The 24,538-nt window shown below is 35.1% G+C and overlaps 1 protein-coding gene across 7 annotated transcripts in view; it reads right to left on the bottom strand.

The window, feature by feature from the left end:
• Nucleotides 1-1,763: 1,763 nt before the first annotated feature.
• Nucleotides 1,764-24,538, bottom strand: part of ICE2 (interactor of little elongation complex ELL subunit 2) — a 66,681-nt gene continuing 43,906 nt past the window's right edge. For 6 of the 7 annotated variants that reach the window (XM_077881319.1, XM_077881317.1, XM_077881318.1 and 3 more), the window contains 4 exons: nucleotides 12,959-13,043; nucleotides 11,640-11,690; nucleotides 8,367-8,625; nucleotides 1,764-3,952 (listed from right to left, as the gene is read on the bottom strand). In XM_077881319.1, coding sequence (XP_077737445.1) covers nucleotides 3,830-3,952; nucleotides 8,367-8,625; nucleotides 11,640-11,690; nucleotides 12,959-13,043 — 518 coding nt within the window. In that variant the 3' untranslated portion in view covers nucleotides 1,764-3,829. The remainder of the gene's footprint in view (nucleotides 3,953-8,366; nucleotides 8,626-11,639; nucleotides 11,691-12,958; nucleotides 13,044-24,538) is intronic. The other variant, XM_077881321.1, reaches the window with a different exon arrangement.

The following is a 24,538-nucleotide window of genomic DNA, read 5'->3' on the forward strand; positions in this document are numbered from 1 at the left end:
GCTCTGTATTATATATACCTGTATTATGTATACATAGTGTGTATGTATATATAATACCTAATTGTACATATTTCTCCAACTAGATCACAGAATACCCTTAAGACAGAAACCAGTCTTATTTATCTTTAAATCCCAAGAAATTGACATATTATACCCAGTAAATGCTCAGAAAACATTAATTCATTTCCAAGTTTTGCAGATCAATTGGCAATGAAGTATTTCATTGTTTCTACCTCACCTTCTCCTTAGTCCTTAATTTTTATGAATGTGATTTCCATACTAGCCACTTTAATGAAACTTTTGATAGGGGATAGATAATAAATCCAAGCAGATATAGCTTTATGAGAAAAAACATGCAGGTAGGGCCTAGGATGGCTAATCTATGTGTTGGTAGAGCCTGGGTGGAGCAGATGTTGCATTAACATAGTTCTTGGAAGAGAGGTGGAACCCACGGAATCAGTGAGCATTGCCTTGCTATACCGTGACTCTTAAGATTGCCATGCACATACTCTCCTGTGTTGTTCATTTTTGGGCAAGCCAAACCTAGGACAGGGACTATAGAAAAGATTTCCCCCTTATCCCTTCCAAGAAATACATATTCTTAAGAAAAAGGAAGGAGGAATTCAACCCACTAACCAACGAAATACATCTTCTTTATTCCTACATCTCAATGAGAAACTCAATAAATCTTGGTACCAAATACTCTTACGGTTTGATTAAAAGGTACCACATACCTATAACACATAATGAACATCTTAATATGCATGTCAGAAACTTACTTAGCATGTTCATAATGCCACACTAAAGTGTTTTCTCCCCTCTTTACCCTAAACCCATGCCTCCTTGTAATAGGTCTAAAATGTTTATTGTGTCCAAAGCCAGAACCCAAGTAGTAATGCAAAGGAACATGTTAATTCTTTTGCAGTAACAAAGGAAGATCCAAATAGTAAAACTGTAAGTTTTGCTGATCAATTGGCAGAAGAATTAGTTTCTACCTTATTTCTACTTAGTCCTAAATGTGTATAAACCTGATTTCCATACTGGCCACTTAATGTTCATGGCATTTGTAGTAGTTAAAAAAATGTTAAAATTCTTTTCATATTCCTCCTTTCAAGAGGTAGAGCTTGAGTGTACACTTACTGACTTGTATCTAATGAGAAAAATATGGGAGAAGTAACAGCATTTGACTTTCAAGACAAAAAAGACATTGTGGTTTCTTTCCTCTTTGCTTTTTCTCCTGGATAGCTCACTTTGGGGTAAGCCAGCTGCTGTCGTCATGAGGACTCAAGCAGACCCATGAAGAGGTATAAGCAGTGAGGATAAGGCTTCCTGGCAGCAGCCAATGAAAGACTGGCTCCACCTTTTTGGAAGTAGATTCTCTAGCCCCAGGCAAACCTTGAGATGAATGCAGCCCCAGCCAAAGTCACTACTGTTTCCCACATTGCACAGGACAACATTCAAATGTAATAGTATGGCATGTCTGTCCCTGTCCTATCACTTTTTCTCTCAAATCCCAAGTTCAGAGCCTACAATCTGGCCATCTTTCACCTATGCATTTGCTTCTTTCTATGTAGAAGATCTTTCATTCTTTAAAACTCTTACTTTGAAAAGACTCACCTCAAGCTTCATCTCAGACAACTTTCCCTAATTATCAGGTTCAGGTTATATGACTTTCTTGTATTACTTTGCCAGAGCACTTACCCATAGATTAGTATCGTGTCCTCCACTAGAATGTAAGCTCCTGGAAAAAATAAAATCTATCCTTGATAACCAGATATTCATTTATTCATACATCCAACTTATATTTACTAAGCAACTACAAGACAGCAGTACCAAGTTAGGTGTTTGTTACATAATTGTGAACAAAACAAATATGTTCCTGACCTTGCATAGTTTATAGTCTATTCAAGAAGAAAGATAGTAAGTCAGATAAACTACTGCAATATAGGCAAAAAAGAATATTATGAGAGTAACAACCGGGACCTACTTTAGATTGTGTGGCATCCAAAGCAAACATTTACTGGACTAATTTTTCCCAAGAGGTATGTATAAATTGTATCTTCACCATAGGTATAAGTGGACCAGGTTCATCACATCCTTGCCAACACTGACTCGCTTTGTTGCCACAAATCTTCAATTAGTAAAAACTGTAGTATGTGCAAAGTGCAACAAAGTGCAATAAAATGAGGTATGCCTACTAAAAATTAAGGAAAAAAACACAAACATAATCAACTACATGTTATAAAAGAGGCTTGGTTAAGTACAAGTGAAAAACTAACACTAGATTTATATATATTATCAGGGTTATTCAAATGTATGGCTAAGATAATTTCAAAATAGTTACTTGCAAGGCCACACATTTTATTAAGTAAAAAGTAATGTTAAAAGTCAAAAGTCAAATCTTTCTGGTATTCAGGAGTCTGAAGAAATCCCTCTGTAGCTTTTTTAAAAGAGCAAATTCCAAGGGGATTCCCTGCCTCTCCCTTGGTTCACTGCCAAATGAGTCACAACTAAAATATTTCTGGGATATGAGAATATGAGACAAAGTTCAAAAAGAAAAAATCGTGTCCATTTAAAAAAAACTCATGGTTTTAAAAAGGGAGTAGCAGGAGGAAATTATATGTTAAAATATATTAAAAAATCTTAATATTTACTAATTAATGTAAAATATTTTATAACAGACTATAAAAATCAAAAATAAAACTTGGTAGTTGAAGATAAAAATATTCAACTGTTACTTATAATAATAGTTGAGAAGATTTCTCAGACCAGTTTCTTATATTAATATAAAACACATAAAAAAATTCCAAAAACAAAGTAGATATATTACTTTGGATTACAAAACTTGTATTTTACAAATGATGCACATATTTCTGAAACTTTAATGCACATTAATGGACAAAGATACAAAAATTGAATAAGTCCATTCCTTCTTAAGTCCAAACTGGCTATAGTAACACCAGGTGCTCACGAGCTTTGTCAAATTCATCTTTGTGGTCCTAGGACATTTAATCAGTATAGATGAGAAAAAATAGCTTACGTTTTACCATACATTAACCTTGTCAGTTGTAATAATGAAATTTTTCTGGGAAACACAATCATCTCTGCTTTCAGCAGCATATTTCAACACTAGGCTGAAACTTGTGCCGAGAGAGGGATCCATCGCCAAACCTATAACACACATGGAAGGTTGGTTTTTTTCTCAACTGATAATTGACCAACAAGAAATCATTAACTTGTGACTTTTCAGAGACATGGACTTGTTTATTTTTAATTTTAATATTTGGCTTGTGCAACGGAATTTCATCAAGTATTTAAAGATGTTAACTTTATTAACTTGCAACAATCATCATTTTGAAATAGTATATAAAACTGTCACAATGGGTCAGAAGCAAGGTTTATATTGGCTCAGAATTCTGACAGTGGCAAGATTCAACTTTCTGAGCCAATGTGATAATTCATATTATTAACATAACACACAATGATAAATATTGCTCTTGAAAAAAGTAGATTATTTTCCTATTTACAGTTTTTGGAAAAGGTCTACTATAAAAATACTTCTCTTCTCTGTTTCCCTGCCATGATAATGTTAAAACATATCTAGATTCTCCTCAAACATCAAGTGTTAAGGGTGTAACATTCCATTTTAGCTGAAACACTCCTTCACGTAGCCAATATATTTTTTTCAAGGCACTCCAAGAACTCTCAAGGACACTAAAAGAAAAATGTTCATCTTATCCACTGATCTTCTAGGCATATTTCCCCCTCAAACTTTTCCAAATTGAACATTGTTACAACTAGTTTTTCTTCATTTTCCATGGTAGAGTCCTTAAGTTATTTTTCTTTTATTTGGAGCTTCTCCTTCATTTTCAACTTGCTGAGGAGGCAGACTGTTGGTTTCCATAGAAACTGGATTCCTGCGGCTGCGTGTAGGCATTCTTGTTCCACCAACCTAAGAGATGAAGTAAAGAATAGTTTTAACATGTTTACAAAGTATTTATATACAGTCAACTCTGTATTATTTATACATGTACTAATTACTTTGCAAATGGTCCTTTATACGTTTTTAATCTCCAGCCCCCTGGATGCTTCTAAACAAGCTTTAATCTGACACAGTTTAAGGTGCTAAACTTTCAAACAGCAATCAGAGAAGGAATAGGTCAGAGGAGAATGGAGAGAAGTGAAGGGGAAAACCATTCTCTGTGTTAAATCTGGAAGAGGCTGAAATGTTAAATTAGAAAATGGTGGAGCAACAGGACTTTTTTGAGCAATGTGTTTGCAATAACGACGTAGGTCAGGAAAAAGGAAGGAATGAATAATACAAAGGGAGAGGAAGAAAATACAAGAAAAAGGTCTGAGGTGGTAAAGAGGGAGAAAAAAATACAAAATGGAGAAAGGGACAATGAGTAAGAAAAACAGTAGTCTATATAGAAAAAGGGGGAAAAATAAATGTGAAAAACAGGGAGGCAAAAGAGAAAAGAACCCCAGTAAAAAGGAAAAGATGAAGGACTAAAAGAGAAGATTCCTGCAAGAAAGAAAAAGAAGTGGGAAGAAACACCTGGGAGGAGACTCCAGAGGAAAAAAAAAGGGAAGAAAGAGAATGAGAGGAATAGTTTGTTGGGGGTGCTGCTGGTTCTACCTTAATATCGACTCCTCCTCAGCACACAAGGAGCTGCCCATTCTCACCTTCTAGCCCACCATACAGACTACAGATATGAGAAGGCGTATTCTTAGGACACAATCCCTTGCTAACTGTAGTCCTGCTGAAGGTGAGATCTGGAAATCCTGTCATCTACGTGGCCACTGAGAGAGCACAGTTTTTAAAAGGGGCGATGGAGAAAGTCAGCCCTTGGAGAAAAGGGCCAAAGCTGGAAACCTAAAATCATTTGCCCAGAGCCTGTCCATCTCTGCCTCTATTTTCCCTGGCCATCTTGCACCCTTTGTTTCTTCACATCTTATTCAGTGAATTACAGATCTGATGGTGACGGGTGATATGGTTACTGCAGCACAGTCATATTCCTTTTTTTTTTTTTTTTTTAATTTTTATTTATTTATGATAGTCACACAGAGAGAGAGAGAGAGAGGCAGAGACACAGGCAGAGGGAGAAGCAGGCTCCATGCTCCGGGAGCCCGACGTGGGATTCGATCCCGGGTCTCCAGGATCACACCCTGGGCCAAAGGCAGGCGCCAAACCGCTGCGCCACCCAGGGATCCCCTCATATTCCTAATATATCTGATATATTAGCATTACTCCAAGGGGTTACTGGCTCACTAAGAATGAATCAGACTCCAGCTTCCCTAACCTAATATGTTATCTCTTCACGGGCATTTTTTGGTTTATTGTCAGATAACCAGAAAGGAAAAGCTCCATTTGGGATTGGAGTCTGCTAGTGTATTTGTCTGAATCCTATGAACTTTTCTAACACACTGATTAGAATAGAGCTCTGATTTTTAGATTATCTACACTACTGCCCACTCAGCTAGTATTTACTGTAAGACTATACTGACCACCCTGACTGCATCTACACATTGTGGAGCAAAGTATTTTGAAACTTCCATTGTAAGATTGTGTGTGTGTGTTGTGTGTGTGTGTGTGTGTGTGTGTGTGTGTAAAATGAATGTTTATTACAGAAGTTGTAGAAGGAGAAAAGGGATGGTCACAGAGCCTTTGCAAAAGGACTGGAAGTAGAAGTCGTCAGGAGTAGCATAGGAAGCAAATGGGATTCTCCTATTAATCTCTTCTCCATGAAGTAGGAGGCAGACACAAACTCTACTGGGGGGTATCTCTCAGGGTTAGTACCTAAGGCACTACACAAACATGAGAAGTGAGTTCAAGTGGACAGGAACTAAAGGACTGTATCAAAGACAGAAATATTTGGTATCAGGGAGCCTGGGTGGCTCAGTAGGTCAAGCATTTGCCTTCGGCTCAGGCCATGATCCTGGAGTCCCAGGATGGAGCCTGTGTTGGGCTCCCTACTCAGTTGAGAGACTGCTTCTCTCTCTCCCTCTGCTTCCCATGTGCCCCACTCATGCCCTCTCTCGTTCACCCTCTCAAATAAATAAAATCTTTAAAAAAAAAAAGAAAAAAATTTGTTATGTAAGTTTTTACACCATGAAATGTGTATATGATTTTTATTTCATATAGGGTCTTACTTCCTCAGGTTTCCTGAAGCTTTAGTCTTTTCCCATTGCTGCTAAAGCTAAAAACCCTAACTGCACTTACCTTGACTGGTTTATTTTTTTTTTTTAATTTATTTTTATTTATTTATGATAGTCATACAGAGAGAGAGAGAGAGGCAGAGACATAGGCAGAGGGAGAAGCAGGCTCCATGCACCGGGAGCCCGACATGGGATTCGATCCCGGGTCTCCAGGATCGCGCCCTGGGCCAAAAGCAGGCGCCAAACCGCTGCGCCACCCAGGGATCCTACCTTGACTGGTTTAGAAAGTCCCATTCCCATGGCCTGGCTAGGAGAAAGTAAGGGAGGAAGGCTGAATAATGCTCAACAACATAGGGCTAGACTGTAGGGAGATGTGTAGGAAATCACCAAAAATTTTCAAGGGATTGAAAACATACCAAACCAAGCATTAATTATCTACCTACCTATTGTACCTAACAGCTGGATCTTAGATCATTTCACTAAGGATTTGTCCCTGGCACTGAATACATGAAGTACCTTAAAAAATATAAATCAGCAACTGCTTTGTGGTATACATATAACTGAATTGTTTAATTTTGGATTGATGTGCCCAAATCTTGAACATATGGTATTGTATCATACGCCAAAGTATTACGCCAAAAAGGAGTAAGTCATCCCCATATATAATTATATGTCACAGGTGATAGACTATAACCATAATTTCTAAATTAAAAGGAGACCATTATACTTGAAAAAATATAAATCTTTCAAGAAAAGTTTTCAATTATTATATTTAAGTTAGTGAAGAAAATTTTACCTTAATAAGTTATAAAAATCATTACTCAAATGAAATTTAAACTGAAAATAGCCAACCAGAACTGTAGATAAGATGGTTTAAAATATCAACAACTTCATCCATTCTTTCATTTGTCGCAGCTAATTAACCATATTTATACATATCCATGGCCGAAGTTAGCTAAGAATGTACAAGGAGTTCTCCTTCCTAAAAAGATCCTCCCAAACAGTAATATTAGGGTAAAACACTGAAAAACATAAACCTCATTCACTGTAAATTATTTAAAAGTCCTCAGTTTTGGGGGATCCCTGGGTGGTGCAGTGGTTTAGCGCCTGCCTTTGGCTCAGGGCGCGATCCTGGAGACCCGGGATCTAATCCCACGTCGGGCTCCCGGTGCATGGAGCCTGCTTCTCCCTCTGCCCCTCTCCCTCTCTCTCTCTCTCTCTCTCTCTGTGTGACTATAGTAAATAAACAAAAATTAAAAAAAATAAAATAAATAAAATAAAAGTCCTCAGTTTTTGCATTCCAGCTATTTCTAAAAGGCCTTGAAAACATTTACAGATTAATATAACATAGAAACAAAAGAGAACAGAAGATATCCACAGGATACACAATTGATAGATGTTCTGAGAACACATATTGAGAAGATTATAGAAGTCAAACAATAATTTTGACTCCAAGGTTTTTGGCAGCATGGAAGGAAAATACACTTGGTTTTTATTTCCTGAACATTCAGATTCATTTTTATAGAACAAAACTTTTCCTACAGCTAAACCCAGATTGGAATATTTTACATGATATAAAGAATGAGTGACATGGTGAAGAGTATCTCTAGCCATGGCTTTATAAAAGTCTCAGAAAAATCATTCAACTGGTATTTCTGGGAAGGATTCTATAAACAGAGTAAAGTTAATTATAACTCAATAAGTACTGAGTTACACGATACTTAGCAAATAATTTAGTCCTTAACAGTTTATTGTACATTTAATAAGATATTACATTCACTAATTACTAACACTTTTTAATTTTTCTATATCCTACTTATCAATTTTTAATTGTATCATAATTTTATTGTAAGTATTCTTCTGCAAATTGCCTCAAATATTTAATAAAGTGAATCAGCATATATAAATAAGAATCACAAAAAAATATAACTTTGTTTTTCACAAGAACACAGGGAGTTAGCTTATTCCCACTGGGTAAGCCATAGAATTTTCTTTAGTTGACTTACAAACATTACAGAAACAGAAACTTCCACTGACAATGACTGGATTCAGTAAAGCATACAACTTTATCTACCCTTCTTATGGATACAGTTTCTAGATGATCTTGTGATTAATGTGGACATGAAATTGAAATATTGTATTGTCAATGAAATACATGAATAAATAACCTCATGGAACATTTAACTGCAAAAAAAAAAAAATCATACCTTTTGCTGTGGTGTGGGACCTAGTGATTTAGGTGGAAAAGTACAAGGTATTCTTCCGTGATGGATATGATATGGTAGTAACAGACTGGGATCTAAAGGAACCCAGGGAACTGACAGACTGGAAGGCACACCGGGAAGGCCGCAATGTGTTTTGTGCAAATTGTAGGCTGTCCTAGTAACTTTTCCATCAGAGGTCTTGTAGATCAGGAGAGAAGAATCTTCTGCTGCATGAGACAACAAGTAGGAACCCTCCTGCAAGCTAAATCATACAAGGAAATTCAACTCACTGGTTCATGGTGTCAATTTCAACAGCATTTTCTTAATCATGATTTAAGAATTGACAACAATTATGGGAATGGAATACTGCCTCTAAAAATATTTTATGACCAAGTAAGATTTAAGAAATCTTATTTTTAGTAATATTTTCATGATTTTTAGGAAACTAATTTTAATTGTTACTCCAAAGTTCAGGATACGTAGTTTCTTTTTTCAAAATATTCAATAATTTAATGTGAAACAGTCTGCCTAATTCTCTAATCCACGCACAACATATACTGCAGAGTATTTCATGAGTGTACATACACAATATTCCTATACAGAGACCATTTAAAAAATATTTTATTTATTTATTCATGAGATACTGAGAGAGAGAGAGGCAGAGACACAGGCAGAGGGAGAAGCAGGCTCCATGCAGGGAGCCTGATGTGGGACTCGATCCTGGGACTCCAGGACCACGCCTTGTGGGCTGAAGGCAGGTGTTTAACCGCTGAGCCACCCAGGTGTCCCGACTGAGACCATTTTAATTCATTCAACAAACACAGCTCTTGCTTTGTACCCAGTAACACAAAGCTTAAGAGATATAAAAATAAAGTAGAAGTAAAAAAAGAACTTAGTTTAAAAATAAAGTGGAAGTAAAAAAGGAATAATCATAATACAGTATGAGGTGCTGAGAATAGCAACAATAGCAGCTGATAGGTACTAAATTTTTTTTTCTGAATGTTTATCATGAGCTAAATAACTACTGTTATACTGTTTATATCCATTTTATTATTAAATCCTCCACAACAAATCTTCAAGGCATAATATTAATAATTCACTCAATATCACAGAAAAATAGAAATTAAAAATACTAAGCAATCTGCCCAAATTCTGATATAAACCCAAGTAGTTCAATCCATAGGCCATACCCTTAATCATGATCCTCTACTGTTAAAATAATCACTTCTGTCAAATATATCAAATCTACATTTTCCTTTTCTCCTTAGAAAGCTTAAGGAATTCAGTGTATCAACATAAAGAGCTTTCTTAGGATTTTACATTCCTATTTTACATAGCTCAAAGGTGCTAAAGAGAACATCAGTTCTTTCCCATATCATTTAAAATAAGAATTAATCATACTTTAGTTTATATGCATCTGCCTACAAACCTGATAAGTTATGTTTCCATTAATTTTTTTAAGCAGAAAAGTAATGGCTTTTCTGCTTAAAAAGGAAGTTCAGAAGTATTCTTACCCCCTGGAGAATTTTTCTTCAGAAACAATCACTTTCTTATTTTTATATAAGGCAATGAATAATAACTGATTTGGTAGTATGAATAAATAACATTTCAAAGATTGAGGTTTTATTGATCAAAATCATATATCTTAACTACCTTCACTAAAAATGAAGAAAGTTTTGGTTTACAGAGAATTCATGGAGAATGAGAAACTTCAGGGAAGAGTATTTTAGAAATGCTACACGGTGTAATGTGTATGGATGGATACTGATTACGGTAGGCAGAATAATGACCTTCCAAAGATGCCTACATCTTAAACCCTAGAAGCTATAAATATGTTAAATTACATGGCAAAGAGGGAATAAGATGGAATTGGAATTCCTAACCTGTTGATTTTAAAATGCTTAAGATTTTCCTGAATTATCTTAGTGGGTCCACTGTAATCAAGAGTCCTTCAATGTAGACTAGCGAAGCAGGAGGGACTCATAGGGGAGATTACAACCATGAAAGGAGTCAGAACAATGTGATGTGAGGACTCAACCTGTCTTTGAAACTCTGAAAAAGGAAAGGGCCACAAACCAAGGAATGCAGATGGCCTCTAGAATTCACAAAAGTAAAGAAAAGAGACCATCACCCAGAGCCTACAGAAAAATTCAGTCCTGCTGACACATGGATTTTGACCCAGAAGACCTGGTACACTTACAGAATTGAAAGATAATAAATTTGTGTTGTTTTAAAACACCAATTTTGTGGTAATCTGCCTTAGTTACAGTAGAAAACAAATATACAAACTAAGATATTGATAAGATCTCAAAGAGCATTTGACAAATTTCATGTATAAGTATTGTGCTTCATATGAAGAACACAATAGACAAAATTTCTGCCACAGAACTGAAAAATATCTAGGGCATCACTGAACTCAACACCATCATTTTATAAATCAGGAAACTAATAAGCATAATAAGTAGAGATTGAGAACTTTGAGATTTTTCACTTTTATTTCAGATTCTTGAATTGTTTTTCAGTTTATCTTTTGGTAAGGGCATAACAGAAGGAGAACAAAAGTTCACATAATAAAACAGTCTGATAAATAACCAGGTGGAAAATTCATATTCGGAGATTTCTCACAGGCTTAATGATTTTTTGAACACTAGTTCTATGTTGCTTCCTTATCCTGAAAATGTAAACAACATAGCTATGTAGGCTCCATAATATCCATATCCTAAGCTCCAGAACTTTTGTATATTACCTTTAATGGCTTCCCAAATGTGATTAAGGTGCAATGAGACAAAGGAAGCGGAAATTTAAGTGATGTGTTTAGAAGATGGAGAAAGAGGCCACAGTCAAGGAATACAGGCAGCCACTAAAAGGTGAAAGTCAAGACAAGGAAATGATTGCTCCCTTAGGGCCTCCAAAAAGAATCAGCCCTGCTGATACAAATTTAGTCCAGTAAAAGTGATTTTGGGTTTCTGACCCCCAAAACTATAAAATAAGTTTGTGCTGTTTTAAGCCAGTAAATTTGTGGTAATGTGTTACAGTAGCAAATGGGAACCAATACAACAGAGTCTTACAGAGAAATGTTTAACTGCAAGCAAGTCAGATACTATCATATTCTATTTTTAATTTTTATTTTCACAATTGCAACCTTGACAAAATAGAATAAATTTTGCATTTCTGGGTTACATTCTATGATCCCTAATAGCATATATTCAAACTTTCTCTGAATTTTCACCCAAGAAAATCACACATATCAATGCAAAATGTCCAAAAACTACTTACCTACTCAATTTCTTTAGAATGTGCTGGAGGATGTTAAATAAACTTGAAATCCTATTAAACAGAAGAAATTAATGTAAAATTAAAAAACAAAAAAGTATTCTTAACAATTACTGCTCCTCAGAAAGAGAACTACCTTCACTAACAAAGAAAAAAATAGAAAACATAGAATAACATTATTTGATTAAATTATAATCTTTAATTTTTGCCATTTTCTGATTTCTCTTCAAAATCATAAAGTAGTTGGCCTGTGTGAATCAGAGCAGTTGCGAAGAGCTCACTATTTTATATTCAGAACTAATCTGCAAAAGAGTTTGCCTTTTAGAGATGGTGGTGAATTAGCTTCCAAAGAAACTGAGAAGTCTTTTAAATGTGTGATGCCAGAGAAGCCACCGAGTGGCAGCAGGATAGGTATTTCTTTAGTATCTATTCTAGACTTAAATTTATTTCCCCTAGTATTTATTTAAAAATGGGTTTCATTGGGAATGGTGGGGCGGGCAGTGAGTAATGTATGGAAAAGCCTTCTTATTAGTGTAAAGAAAAAGTTATTCCTCAAAGGAGGCAGTCCTTATAATAGAAGTGGACATTTTTAAGAATAAGCAGAGAATTCAAGATTGAATCTGAGACCCTTCAAAAAAATGTGTCAAGCTCCAAAGGAGAAACTCTGCGACCAGTCTAAGTCAGGACAATTTCCCATCCTAATGGTCAATCAAACATTAACTTCCAAGGCTGTCACTCTAGTTCACCTGTGTGCTCTGGAATAAGTCACTCTAAGTTCCAGTTTCCCCACAGACAAAATGGGGATAATACTACCACCAGTCCTTCCTAGAAAGCTGTGAGATATAAATTAGATTATGTTCCTAAGTTATTTTCCTTTGCATTTACATATTTGGAGTCCTGAGCACAATAAACTCATTTATATGATGTACAGTAATATGTGGCACAGGGGAAACTTTAAGAAGTTAGGATGTCTAAATAAATGTATATAACCTTTAGAGCTAAGAGTCTATGACTCTCCTGTTCTTTTCCATCTTTGAAAGTGGTGCTCCCATGCACCTCTCAGATGGTGGGCTATTACTCTTTTTCTAGCCTTCTTTGTCTGAAGTAGAAAGGCTGGTGCCACTGGCATTTGATTTAATTTGAAAAGGGATATGATTAATATAGATGGATCACAAACTGGGCCAGGGGAAGCCTAAATGCAGAAAAAGATTAAAAGTCTTGAAAATAAATGATTTAAACTTACCCAATATTTAGAAATAAACAAAAATTAGTCATTATATTAATAAGTTTTAAAAATCCCACCACAAAGTAAACTTTCTTACTTGAGTGCTGAAAGTTTTTCTTTTAATTCTTCTGAGGTAATTTCTTCTAACAGAAAAAGTTTTGAAGTAAATGCATCGATGTGCCCTAAAATAAAATATCAAACTTCAAAAAGAACAGTTGCAGTATTTAAAAAGCAAAAGTTATCCAGGGTCCTTAGAGAAGTTTTTACAAAATTGTAACAACTGTAAAGGAACTTTACATTCTAAAAAGAGGAGAATTACACATTTTATTAAGTTTATTAAATAAAGTGTTTATTTTTCTAAAAGATTTTATTTATTTGAGAAAGAGAGAGAATGAGGGAAGGGGCAGAGGGAGAGGGGGAGAGAATTTCAAGCAGACTCTGTGCCCAGCAGAGCCTGATGTGGGGCTGAATCTCAGAACTCTGAGATCATGACCTGAGCTGAAATCAAGAGTTAGCCACTTAACCAACTGAGCCATCCAGGCGCCTCCACACTTGGTTCTTTTTTTTTTTTTTTTTAAGATTTTATTTATTTATTCATGACAGACATAGAGAGAAAGAGGCAGAGACACAGGCAGAGGGAGAAGCAGACTCCATGCCGGGAGCCCAACGTGGGACTCGATCCCAGGACTCCAGGATCGCGCCCTGGGCCAAAGGCAGGTGCTAAACCGCTGAGCCACCCAGGGATCCCCAACACACTTGGTTCTTAAGATAAAGATTAGATTATAAAAATCCAGTTTAATTATTTACAATAGCCAAGACAAGGCAACAACTTAAGTGTCCATCAACGGATGAATGGATAAAGAAGATATGAGAGACACACACACACACACAAATATTATTCAGTCAAGAGAAAGAAGGAAATTATGCTATTAATAACAACAGATAGACTTAAGGGCATTATGCTAAGTGAAATAAGACAGAGAAAGAAAATACCACATGATATCAATTATATATGGACTCTAAAAATAAAAGTCAAACTCACAGAAACAGAGGAGAAAAGTGGTTCCCAGAGGCTGAGGGAGGAAGGAATAGGGAGAGGTGGTAAAAGGGTACAAACTTTCAGCCACATAGGGTCTGAGAATCTAAAAAGTATAATATGGTGACTATAGATGATAACACTATATTGCACAATTGAAATTTGCTAAAAGAGTAGAACTTAAATGTTCTCAAAAAAGAAAAATCAAAACTATAAATATGTGGGGATAGAGGTATTAATTAACTGGATGAGAGGAATCACTTTACAATGTGTATATATAGCAAACATCATGATGTAGACTTTAAATATTTTACAATTTAATTTGTCAATTATACCACAATAAAGCTCAAAAACAAATCTGGCTTTTAATTAGAGCACACCATAATATTCTACATGGTTACAAAAAGAAGTCTGCTTAAAGTCTACTTTCTTACAAACATAATTCCAGAATTCCAAGAAACAAAGTAGCAAAAGAGGACACTTCAATTTTAAAAAGTAATGTGTATGTTCTACAACAAAATAAGTTAAGATAGTACACTTAGGCCTTGAAATCTATCAAGGAAGAATGATATGAAAGACAGCACTGAGTTAAATGTCATATAATCAAGTCAATACAAAAATCATGCTATTGTACTAGAGTTAAAAATATCAATTAGTATGAAAAGAATGTAAAACTCATCATGCTGAAAATAATAGCATTTTTTGTTTTTATTTTGAACTTGTAATATTTAGTTATCAAAACACATTACTGGGGAAGCTGATGTTAATCACTGGGACCAAAAAAAAGCACTTATCTCATTTTCATATAAAGCCTCCTTTCGATTACTTTGTATTTATAGAAAGAATTGGGAACATTTTCACCAGATGTTTTTCCTTAAAACAATGAATCTATTTTTGCAATGCCTACTTGTTATTTCCTATGCCAAGTTTCAGTTTCACCTCAACATTTCTAATACTCACTATACAGTGACATTTCTAGTAAGACACATTTTAATGCTTTAATAACTGTAGAAAGAGAATATTAAATACAATAAAACATATTTAGACATTTACTAAATATGCCTTTGAGCAGATTAACAAGTCTTAGCTTTTTAAAGAAATTTCAAATAAAAAAATATGTATTATAGTATGTCAAACATGGTCAGCCAAAAATAACTATATAGAGAACACCATACTAAGTGCTATGACGCCTACTTCCTCAAGGAGTTAACAATTCTCTCAATATTGGAGTATTTTCACCTGTGGGCCTTAAATGACTCATACATGTGGTGGTTGAAATATTTATCTCCCTGGCTCTTGGGGCAGCTAAGCAAGGCTTGGGATGGAAAGTTTCCTGGCCACTGCCCTTCAGCCAGGAGCTCTTTTGTATATCACAGTGAGCTATCCAAGTATTTTTTTTGTGTGTGTATCAAGGTTGGGAAACACTCTTTACAGAGTACAAATAAAACCTTTATATAATACAATTAAAGACTATATATATATGTCCAATCATACATATATACATACATATACATATACATACATACAGTCCTTGCTTTGTATGTAGTATGGGATGATAAAAATAATCATACAAGCTGAAACCATGCAGGCAATTTTAATGAACAATGGGAAAAGTTACAATTGTTCCAAAACTTAAAAAAATTTGTCAAAGGGTGCCTGAGTGGCTTAGTTAAGCATCTGATTCTTGATTTCAGCTCAGGTCATGATCTCACGGTCATGAGATCAAGCCCTCATCACACTCTATATTCAGTGGAGAGTCTGCTTCTTTCTCCCTCTCCTTCTGCCCCTTCCCCTACTTATGCAGGTGCATGCACACTCTCTCCTTCTCTCTCACATAAATAAATAAATCTTTAAAAACTTTTTTTTGTTGTTGGGGCACCTAGGCGCAGTCAGTTAAGCCTCCAGCTTGGTTTCGGCTCAGGTCCTGATCTAAGGGTTGTAAGATGGAGCCCTCTATTGGGCTCTGCACTCAGGGTGGAGTCTGCTTAACACTTTCTATCCTCTGCTGCTCCTCCCCTTATTCTCTCTAAAATAAATAAATAAATCTTCAAAAAAAATTTTAGATTCATGATCCAAATATGAATTTCTGATCAATTATAAAGGTATAGGGAAATAAAAAAAAGCAAAACTAATATTTATTTAGTACACTGTAATTTAATACATTAAAAACACTGAAAATTATTTATAAAAAACTCAAGAGCAGTTTGAACACTGCTTGTCACTTCTTCTGGAACAATGTATGATAGGAAGCAAAAAATCTTTCCTATGCCGTGGATAGTCATACTCCTTTCTGAGTTAGGATCAGATGCCAACATTGTATCCTTGTGCTTCACATGTCAAGAAATATCTCCCAGAGTTCCTTTCATGTAAAATCTTATGCTGGTATCACTCTTTATGTCACAACCACTGTCCTCATTTATGTCCATAAGTTTGCCTTCACTAAATTCCTGTGGTGGCATATCTAGAGTCTCTTGAACATCAGTGGGGTCAACATTCCCACTGTCCGCTGTTTCCTAACTCCATTTATGTTCAATTTGAATTTTGCTTCCAGTAGTATCACTTTTTCCTTGCTGTGCTTTAATTATTGTTGGCTAATTCTTTGATTATCCACTTTTATAAAATTACATGAGTTTATCACTGGGGCATAAGGAGGGAACACAAATACACAGACTGTTTTCTGTGTATGAACTCAGTAAGAGGTGCAAAGTGACCACTGACAGAGTTTGGAAAATGTGACATGACTGGTCACTGGTCATGATGTGCATCTGTTATTTTTTAGTGACATGTAGACTGAAAAGTCAGCAGTGAAGTCTGTACTTTATGAAATTTGTTATAGTTAATAGACTGTAGTAACTGAAATTGGTGTATCTCAGAACTGTGCAAAAGCAAGGCCCAGCTTATGTCAACTATGTAGAATTGATATAATTAAAGGATTAGAAGGTTCTCTTACTGTGAAAGATTACTTCGGGAATTTTCTTTAAGGAGTATCTCAATGTTTTTATGGGACATGAAGAAAAAAAATGCCACAATCAAGGGGAAGAGAACATGTTCACAGTAAAGCAAAGCAACATTAAAAAAAAAAAGTACATATATTCTACATGAAAAAGAGACTATGAGCTACAATAATTAGCTGTCCTCAAACTAGCAGCATCAGCAGTACCTGAGAACATGCTAGAAAGGCTAAGTCTTGGGTCTCGATCCAGACCAATGAATCAGACACTACAGGGTCAGGGCCTACTTTAACAAGCCCTACAAGTGATTCTGATGAACCACCAAATTTGAGAATTACTGAACCATGTCCTACAAACCAATGTGCTGCTCTTCAGTTAAAGTAATTGAGATCTTACATCACTTTGTCAGGTAAGACATGATTGAATCACTCAATCATGCAGATAAACTCTACTCTCACTGTTTACTCCAAAGGATCTAATGTACTACCCCTAAATATGATTTTTTGAGGAGAAATTAACCAAATTTCCTTGAAATCTTGAGCTCATAGGGCTGAATGGGGAAAAAATGACAAATGCTTAAGTTAAATGGAGGTGTGGCTAGCAATGGTTGGGAGGAAAACTCAGGCCACAGTTGAGGAAGGATTATGGTGTATGAGTGCATGGGAAAGAAAATATAAGCACTTGGGAAATTTCTGGTCAAGACTTTAAGAATTTAGTTTCTAAACAGCAAAGTCATTTGTTTTAATTTACACTGAGTAGTACTGTCACACAGAATGCTTCATTTTTGTTACAGCTGATACCTCCTCACCCCTCCCTCAATTCTTCCCTAGCCTTTTCAGTTTTATGGCAAAGTTAATAACACTTAAAAAATGTGATTCAATTCTGGTCCTGCCAACTGATAAACTCTGTATCTATGTGTAAGTCATTTAATTATTCTGAACTTTTCTTTTTTGCATATAGCTGTGGTCTACACACATTAAAAACTGTTCATCAGTAGCACTTAGACCAAAATTCTTTTGAAAAATGAAAATAATATACAAAGTATAGTTGGCTAGGCTTTCTTGTTTGAGAAATCTTAGTTTAAAACTGTGTGATAGGACACCTGGGTGATTCAGAGGTTGAGCGTCTGCCTTGGGCTCAGGTCGTGATCCCAGGGTCCTGGGATCCAGTCCCGCATTGGGCTCCCTGCAGGGAGCCTGCTTCTTCCTATGCCTATGCCTCTCTCTTTCATGAATAAATAAATAAAATCTTAAAAAAAGAATAAAACTGTGTGATACAACTAGGATGGATTTAAAGTCCAATTCATTTTTCTATAGGTTTTAATGGCTCCCATAGCTAAAAAAGATACAATGATACAAAGATCCACATAAAACAAATGCCTTATTGCTGGGCTTACTAGAGTGACACCGATTGTTTTTAACATCATACACCAATAACACAAAGCTTTTTCTCTAATTTCTATTAGTAAAAAGTCCATCTTCCCTGATGTTAACCAGTTTTTCTTATAAATGTTAAGATAGGGGCTACATTCCTATTCTTAGGGTTCTCTGGAGGATTTTAAAAGGGTTTTTCCCCCCTTAATCTGATTCCAAGTTTTTGAAGTATACAGATGTACAAGGTTTTTGTTTATAATAAGTGACATCTTTTATTTTTGGCAACAAAATCATACTTAATATAACCAAGGATGCTGTATGGCATAGCTCTGGGGGTGGCCATTCATATGGAACTGTCTCCCTAGGGGTGTGCTATATGAAGATGGTGAAGATTTTTTCAGTATTTTATGTGACAGGATTGTATGACAATATAAAGAGACAGTACCACTTACCAATCCACATACTTAATACGAATAATGTTTAATTGTTATTTGGAGAAAAAAAATAAGTTAGTTATAACATTCTCTTCCTATATCCCAGTGGCTTCTTATGCACAGCTAAAGACAGTAAAAAGAATAAAGTAATTGAATTCAGTGGTTTGTCTTCTACCACTTCCACTCTCCTTGACTTTTACTGTTCCTTTAACCAATTATCAAAGGCAACTTCACTCATTCTAAACATAATTGAGTATCTCCATGTGTCAGATACTGTTCTAGGAGCTTGAGATACTAACAGTAAACAAGAAACATACAGACAGGCAATAGATATCATAAGCAATTAATGTATATAATTTGTTAGTGGCAACCAGGAAAGGTATTGGATATACATTTGTGTGGGTGAAGGGTAAAGAAATCAACAAATAGAAGAAGAAAGAGACCCAGAGATGTCAACCTGGCCCCTGGGGTTGCTTTTCTCTGGAAAAAGCAACAAAAGGCTAAGAAATGGACCAGGGCTTTCAACAGTCTCTAAGGATCAGAGGAACAAAAACTGGATTTCAGGATCTATCAACGAACTGAACATCTAAGATCTGAGTTGGGACCTTGTGTAAAAAGCAGTCCCCTGGGTTTGGTGAATCTCTAAAAGATCATAGGATTCAACATACAGTTGTACTCATGGTTAAGACTTATAGCAAAAGGATATAAAAGAAGGAGAAGGAGGAGGAAGAGGAGAAGAAGAGGAGGAAAAGGAAGAGAAGGAGGAAGAGGAGGAAGAGGAGAAAGAGGAGGAGGAGGAGGAGAGGAAGAAGAAAGAAGAAGAAGCAAAAGGAAAAGGTGTGCGGAGTGAAATCCAGAGGAAACCAGGTGAAATCTCTGAGTCTCTTTTGAGTTTCTGTCTGGGATGATGAAAAAGTTCTGGAAGTGGATAGTGGTGACAGCTGCACAACTCTGTGAATCTACTTAATATCACTGAATTGTACTAAAAATCTTTGCTGAACTGTACACTAAAATGGCTGAAATGGTGAATTCAATGTTATTCTAAAATATGTATAGTTTATCACAATGAAAAAAAAAAAAGTCCCTTCCCACTGAAGTCACATAGGGTGCACTTAATTCTTCCAGAAACAGCTTTTTTTGAAAGTTCATTAGCAATTCAGCACTCAAAGTTTTTAGTTGGGGGGCTCATCATGTAGGTGCCCTCTGCCTAGCACATACCAAAATTAGACTCTCAAAGGAAAGCAGATGTTCAGAATAAGCTGAATAAACACACATTGTTTGTACAGTACAGGTACTATGAGCCATCCTTATCAGCTAAAGAAAGTCTTATTATCAGTACAGGAACAGTTTACTAGGCATGTTCCTAGATACCAGCTAAGGGTCAGCCTTGCAAACAGGTCTTTTCAATGATTGGCAGTGTCAGTCCGGTTACATATGCACAGATCCTGAATAGCAATACCCTAGCAATAAGTGGGAAACAGACTGGTCTTTCTAGGGTCCAAAGTCAAGCTTCAAATTATCTAAATTCCTGCAATGGAATTAAGATGAATCAAAAGTAATCCTGTTTAGGGAAAGATAACATTTTAACTTTCTCATTATCTCCACAATTTTTCATATATAAGACCTGGCCTTTGATAAAGAAGAACCTGGCATACGATGAAACATGTAATAACAATTAAAAAAAAATGAAACATGTTATGAGATGAATTGTGTGCTTTGCAAAGGACCCACAGTACCTCAGAACATGACCTCCCTTGGAAATATGATCATAGCAGATATAACAAAGATTAACATGAAGTCATACTGCAGCAGGGTGGACCCTTAATCCATTATGACTGGTGTCCTAAGAAGAGGAGAGAGACACACAAGAAAAAGATGCCATATGATGAGGGAACCAGAGAAGAGGGTGATGCATCTACAAGCCAAAGATGCCAAAAATTACTGGCAGATACCAGAAGATAGAAAAGGCAATGAAGGATTCTCTCCTACAGGTTTCAGAGGGAACATGGCCCAATAACACCCTGGTTTTGTATTTTTTGGCTCTAGAACTACGAAACAAGAAATTTCTGTTTTAAGCCATTTAGTTTGTGGTACTTTGTTACACCAGCCCTAAGAAAGAAATAAACAAAAGATAACAGAAAAGACACATAGGAAATCTAGATAACAGAAGTACTGAACACAGACTTTAAAAGAGTTTTGCCTAATAGGCTTAAGGAAAGATAGAGAATCTCTGTAGAAAATTATAATCTATAAAAAAGAACCAAAAGGAAAATCTAGAACTGAAGAATACAGTAATTGAAATTAAGGACTCAAGTCATGGGTTAAATAGTGTTAGAGACAGGTGAAGAGGGAATTAATGAATTAGAAAAAATATCAAAAATGATGCATGAAGAGCCAAAAGGAAAGGTAAATAAGGAAAAGAATGCAAAGGACATTAGGGTTATAGTCAGATGTAACATAATGTGAATAAAATCCCAGAGGAGAAAGAGAGAAGAATGGGGAAGAAGTGGTGTTTAGTGACATAATGACTGAGAATTCTCCAAAATTGCTAAAAGCTATCAAGTCACATATTCAAGGAACAATATAAACCCCAAAAGGAATATTTACAAGGAAAACCTAAGTATATTATAGGAAAATTGTTGAAAAGCAGGAAGAAAGAAAAATTTAAATCTACTGGGGGTGGGGGTGGGGGGGAGGATGGACAGCTAGAAATGAAAGCCAGAAAATGAAATATCTATCCTTCCAGAATAAAGGTGAAATAATAAAAAAAACACCTTTTGGATAAATAAAAAGGAGTCTTTGTCACTAAGATATCTATAATAAAGATAATACTAAAAGATATGAATTATTTCTCTTCAGGTACAGAAAAATGATACTAGATAGAATCTTAGAGATATAAGAAAAGCATTAAAAGGGTAAATATAAAAAAAAATAAAAGGGTAAATATATAATAAATGTAAACAAATATCAAATGTACACAAATAATGTACAGAAAAATAAAACACTATTTAATGAGGATAAGTCAGGGATATATGTTATAATTATTAGAGTAGCACTGTCCAACTGAACTTTTTTTGTGATGATGGAAATAACTGCACTGTTCAATATGGTAACCAGGTATAGCTTTCTAGTATCTGGAATATGGTCAGTATGACTGAGAAACTGAATTTTAAGTTTTATTTAATTTTAATAAATTTAAAATAGTCACCTATGGCTAGGAGCTACTACGTTAGGACACCTCTAGAGTAACCCTTAAAAGAGTAGTAAAAGAATACATTAATTACATTAATATAGAACTATGCTGATAAAAAGGGGAAAAATGGAATAAAAAATATGCAATTCACATTATCGCACTAGGACAAAAAAAAGCCCTTAAAACTATGAGTTAAATAGAAAACATATTAAAATGGGTATATATAAACTCAAATTTATTAGTGATGTGTAGTAATTTTCTACAGGTACTATAGATATTAAAAGATCGTAAGAGGATATTATAAAGACTTTTACACCAATAATTTTGAAAATTTAAAGAAACTGAACAAATTTCTTAAAAACATACACAAGTTACAAAACTGATGCAAGAAATTAAACATGTGAATGGCTCTAAAATTAATTTAAAAACAGAATTGATAATTAGAAGCTTCTCAAAAAGGAAAACTTTAGGCCCATTGCTTCCTAGGTAACTTGTACCAAACATTTACTTGTAGGAGAAATAATACCAATTTTATAGAAATTCTACCAGATAAGAGAAGAAGAAGGAATACATACCAACTCATTTTACAGTATAAACATAATCTTAATACGAATACCTCGGCAAGATGTTATAGGCCAATCTCACTCATAAACACAGATGGCAGAATTAATATTAAAAGACTCCTAACTCTGGGAAACGAACTAGGGGTGGTGGAAGGGGAGGAGGGTGGGGGGCGGGGGTGAATAGGTGACGGGTACTGAGGGGAGCACTTGATGGGATGAGCACTGGGTGTTATTCTGTATGTTGGCAAATTGAACATCAATAAAAAATAAAATTATTAAAAAAAAAGAAATCACCAAAAATACTAAACACTGCAAAGTAAAAAGATTCTATAGGTACTTACTTCATACTTCTTTGCTACTATACACTGAGCTCAATGAAGTCTTTGAGCTCAAGTATTATGGGTAAATAAATATATACAGCATTTTTAAAAAATTTTAAAAAAATTAATATTAAACTAAATCTACCAATATATAAAAAGAGTAATATATTATGATTAAGCTGGGTTTATTGCAGGAACACAAGGTTGGATTAATATTTTTAAATGAATCAACAAGAGTCATCACATTAGAATAAAAGTCATACCATCATATCAATAAAAGCAAAGAAAATATCTGATTTTTTTTTTTTTTAACCAATTCATGATTAAAATTCTTAAACTACGGGGATCCCTGGGTGGCTCAGCGGTTTGGCGCCTGCCTTTGGCCCAGGGCGCGATCCTGGAGTCCGGGATCGAGTCCCGCGTTGGGCTCCCGGCATGGAGCCTGCTTCTCTTCCTTCTCCTGTGTCTCTGCCTCTCTCTCTCTCTATATATATATCTATCATGAATAAATAAATAAATAAATCTTTAAAAAAAATTCTTAAACTAGGTACAGAAAGGAACTTTTTAAAAAAAAGATTTATTTATTCATTTATTTATTTATGATAGACAGAGAGAGCCTGCTTCTCCCTCTGCATCTCTTATGAATAAATAAATAAAATCTTTAAAAAACAACAAAACATTCCCTTTTAAGATGAGAAATAAGGAAAAAGCCCCTGTATTTACCTTGTATTCAAGTGTGAGGCAATGAAGGCAAGAAAAATAAAAAGTATAAAGATTGGAAAGAAGAAATAAAATGGCCATTATTTGCAGAAGACACGGCTGATTAATTAAAAACCTGAATTATTAAAATGAGTTTAGCAAAGTTGCAAAGTAGAAGATCAATATAGAAAATGAATATGTGGGCAGCCTGGGTGGCTCAGTGGTTTAGCACCTGCCTTCGGCCCAGGGCATGATCCTGGAGACCCAGGATCGAGTCCCACGTCGGGCTCCCTGCATGGAGCCTGCTTCTCCGCCTCTCTCTGTGTGTCTCTCATGAATAAATAATTAAAAATATTAAAAAAAGAAAATGAATATGTAAATAAATTTTATATTTTAGTAATAAACCACAAGAAAATAAAATGTCAGAAATATCATTTATAATAACTTAAAAATATCAAATAGCAAAACACACTTAACAAAAGATATACAAGATCTCTACATAGAAAATCCTAAAATACTAATAGAAATTAAAGATATAAATAAAGGATTTTATAAAGTCCACAAATTGGAAGATATGTTATTGTGAAGCTATCGATTTACTCTACATTGAGTCAATGTACTTGCTAACAAAAATCCCAATTTTGTTGTTGTTGATAGAAACTGACAAGCTGATTCCAAAATTTGTAAATACAAATAGTCAAGAATAGCCAAGAATCCGGAAGAAAAATAAGTTGACAAGATTCACTTTACAGAGTAGAACATTTTATAAAGTAATTTACAATGTTAACTGTCCAGCTAGAGTACCTAGAAAAATTAAGTAATTACTCTAGTTAGAGTAATTAAAACAGGTACTGCCTGAAGGATACATAGTCTAGAATTAGATTCACAGATATGATTTATAATACAAGTAGCATTGAAGAGTAGCAGAGAAAGGGTGGTCTTTTCAATAAATAGTGTTAAAAATGGAAAATAAAATCTTGATATTCCATGTAAAGTTAAATACTACATAAACCGTGTATCAAAGTTAAGGGGTAGAGGGGTACCAGATGTAGAGGGGTACCCAGATGTCTTAGTCAGTTAAGTGTCTGTCCTGGGATCAAGCCCCATG

The sequence above is a fragment of the Canis aureus genome, chromosome 32, assembly GCF_053574225.1.
Source record: "Canis aureus isolate CA01 chromosome 32, VMU_Caureus_v.1.0, whole genome shotgun sequence".
Lineage (NCBI taxonomy): Eukaryota > Metazoa > Chordata > Mammalia > Carnivora > Canidae > Canis > Canis aureus.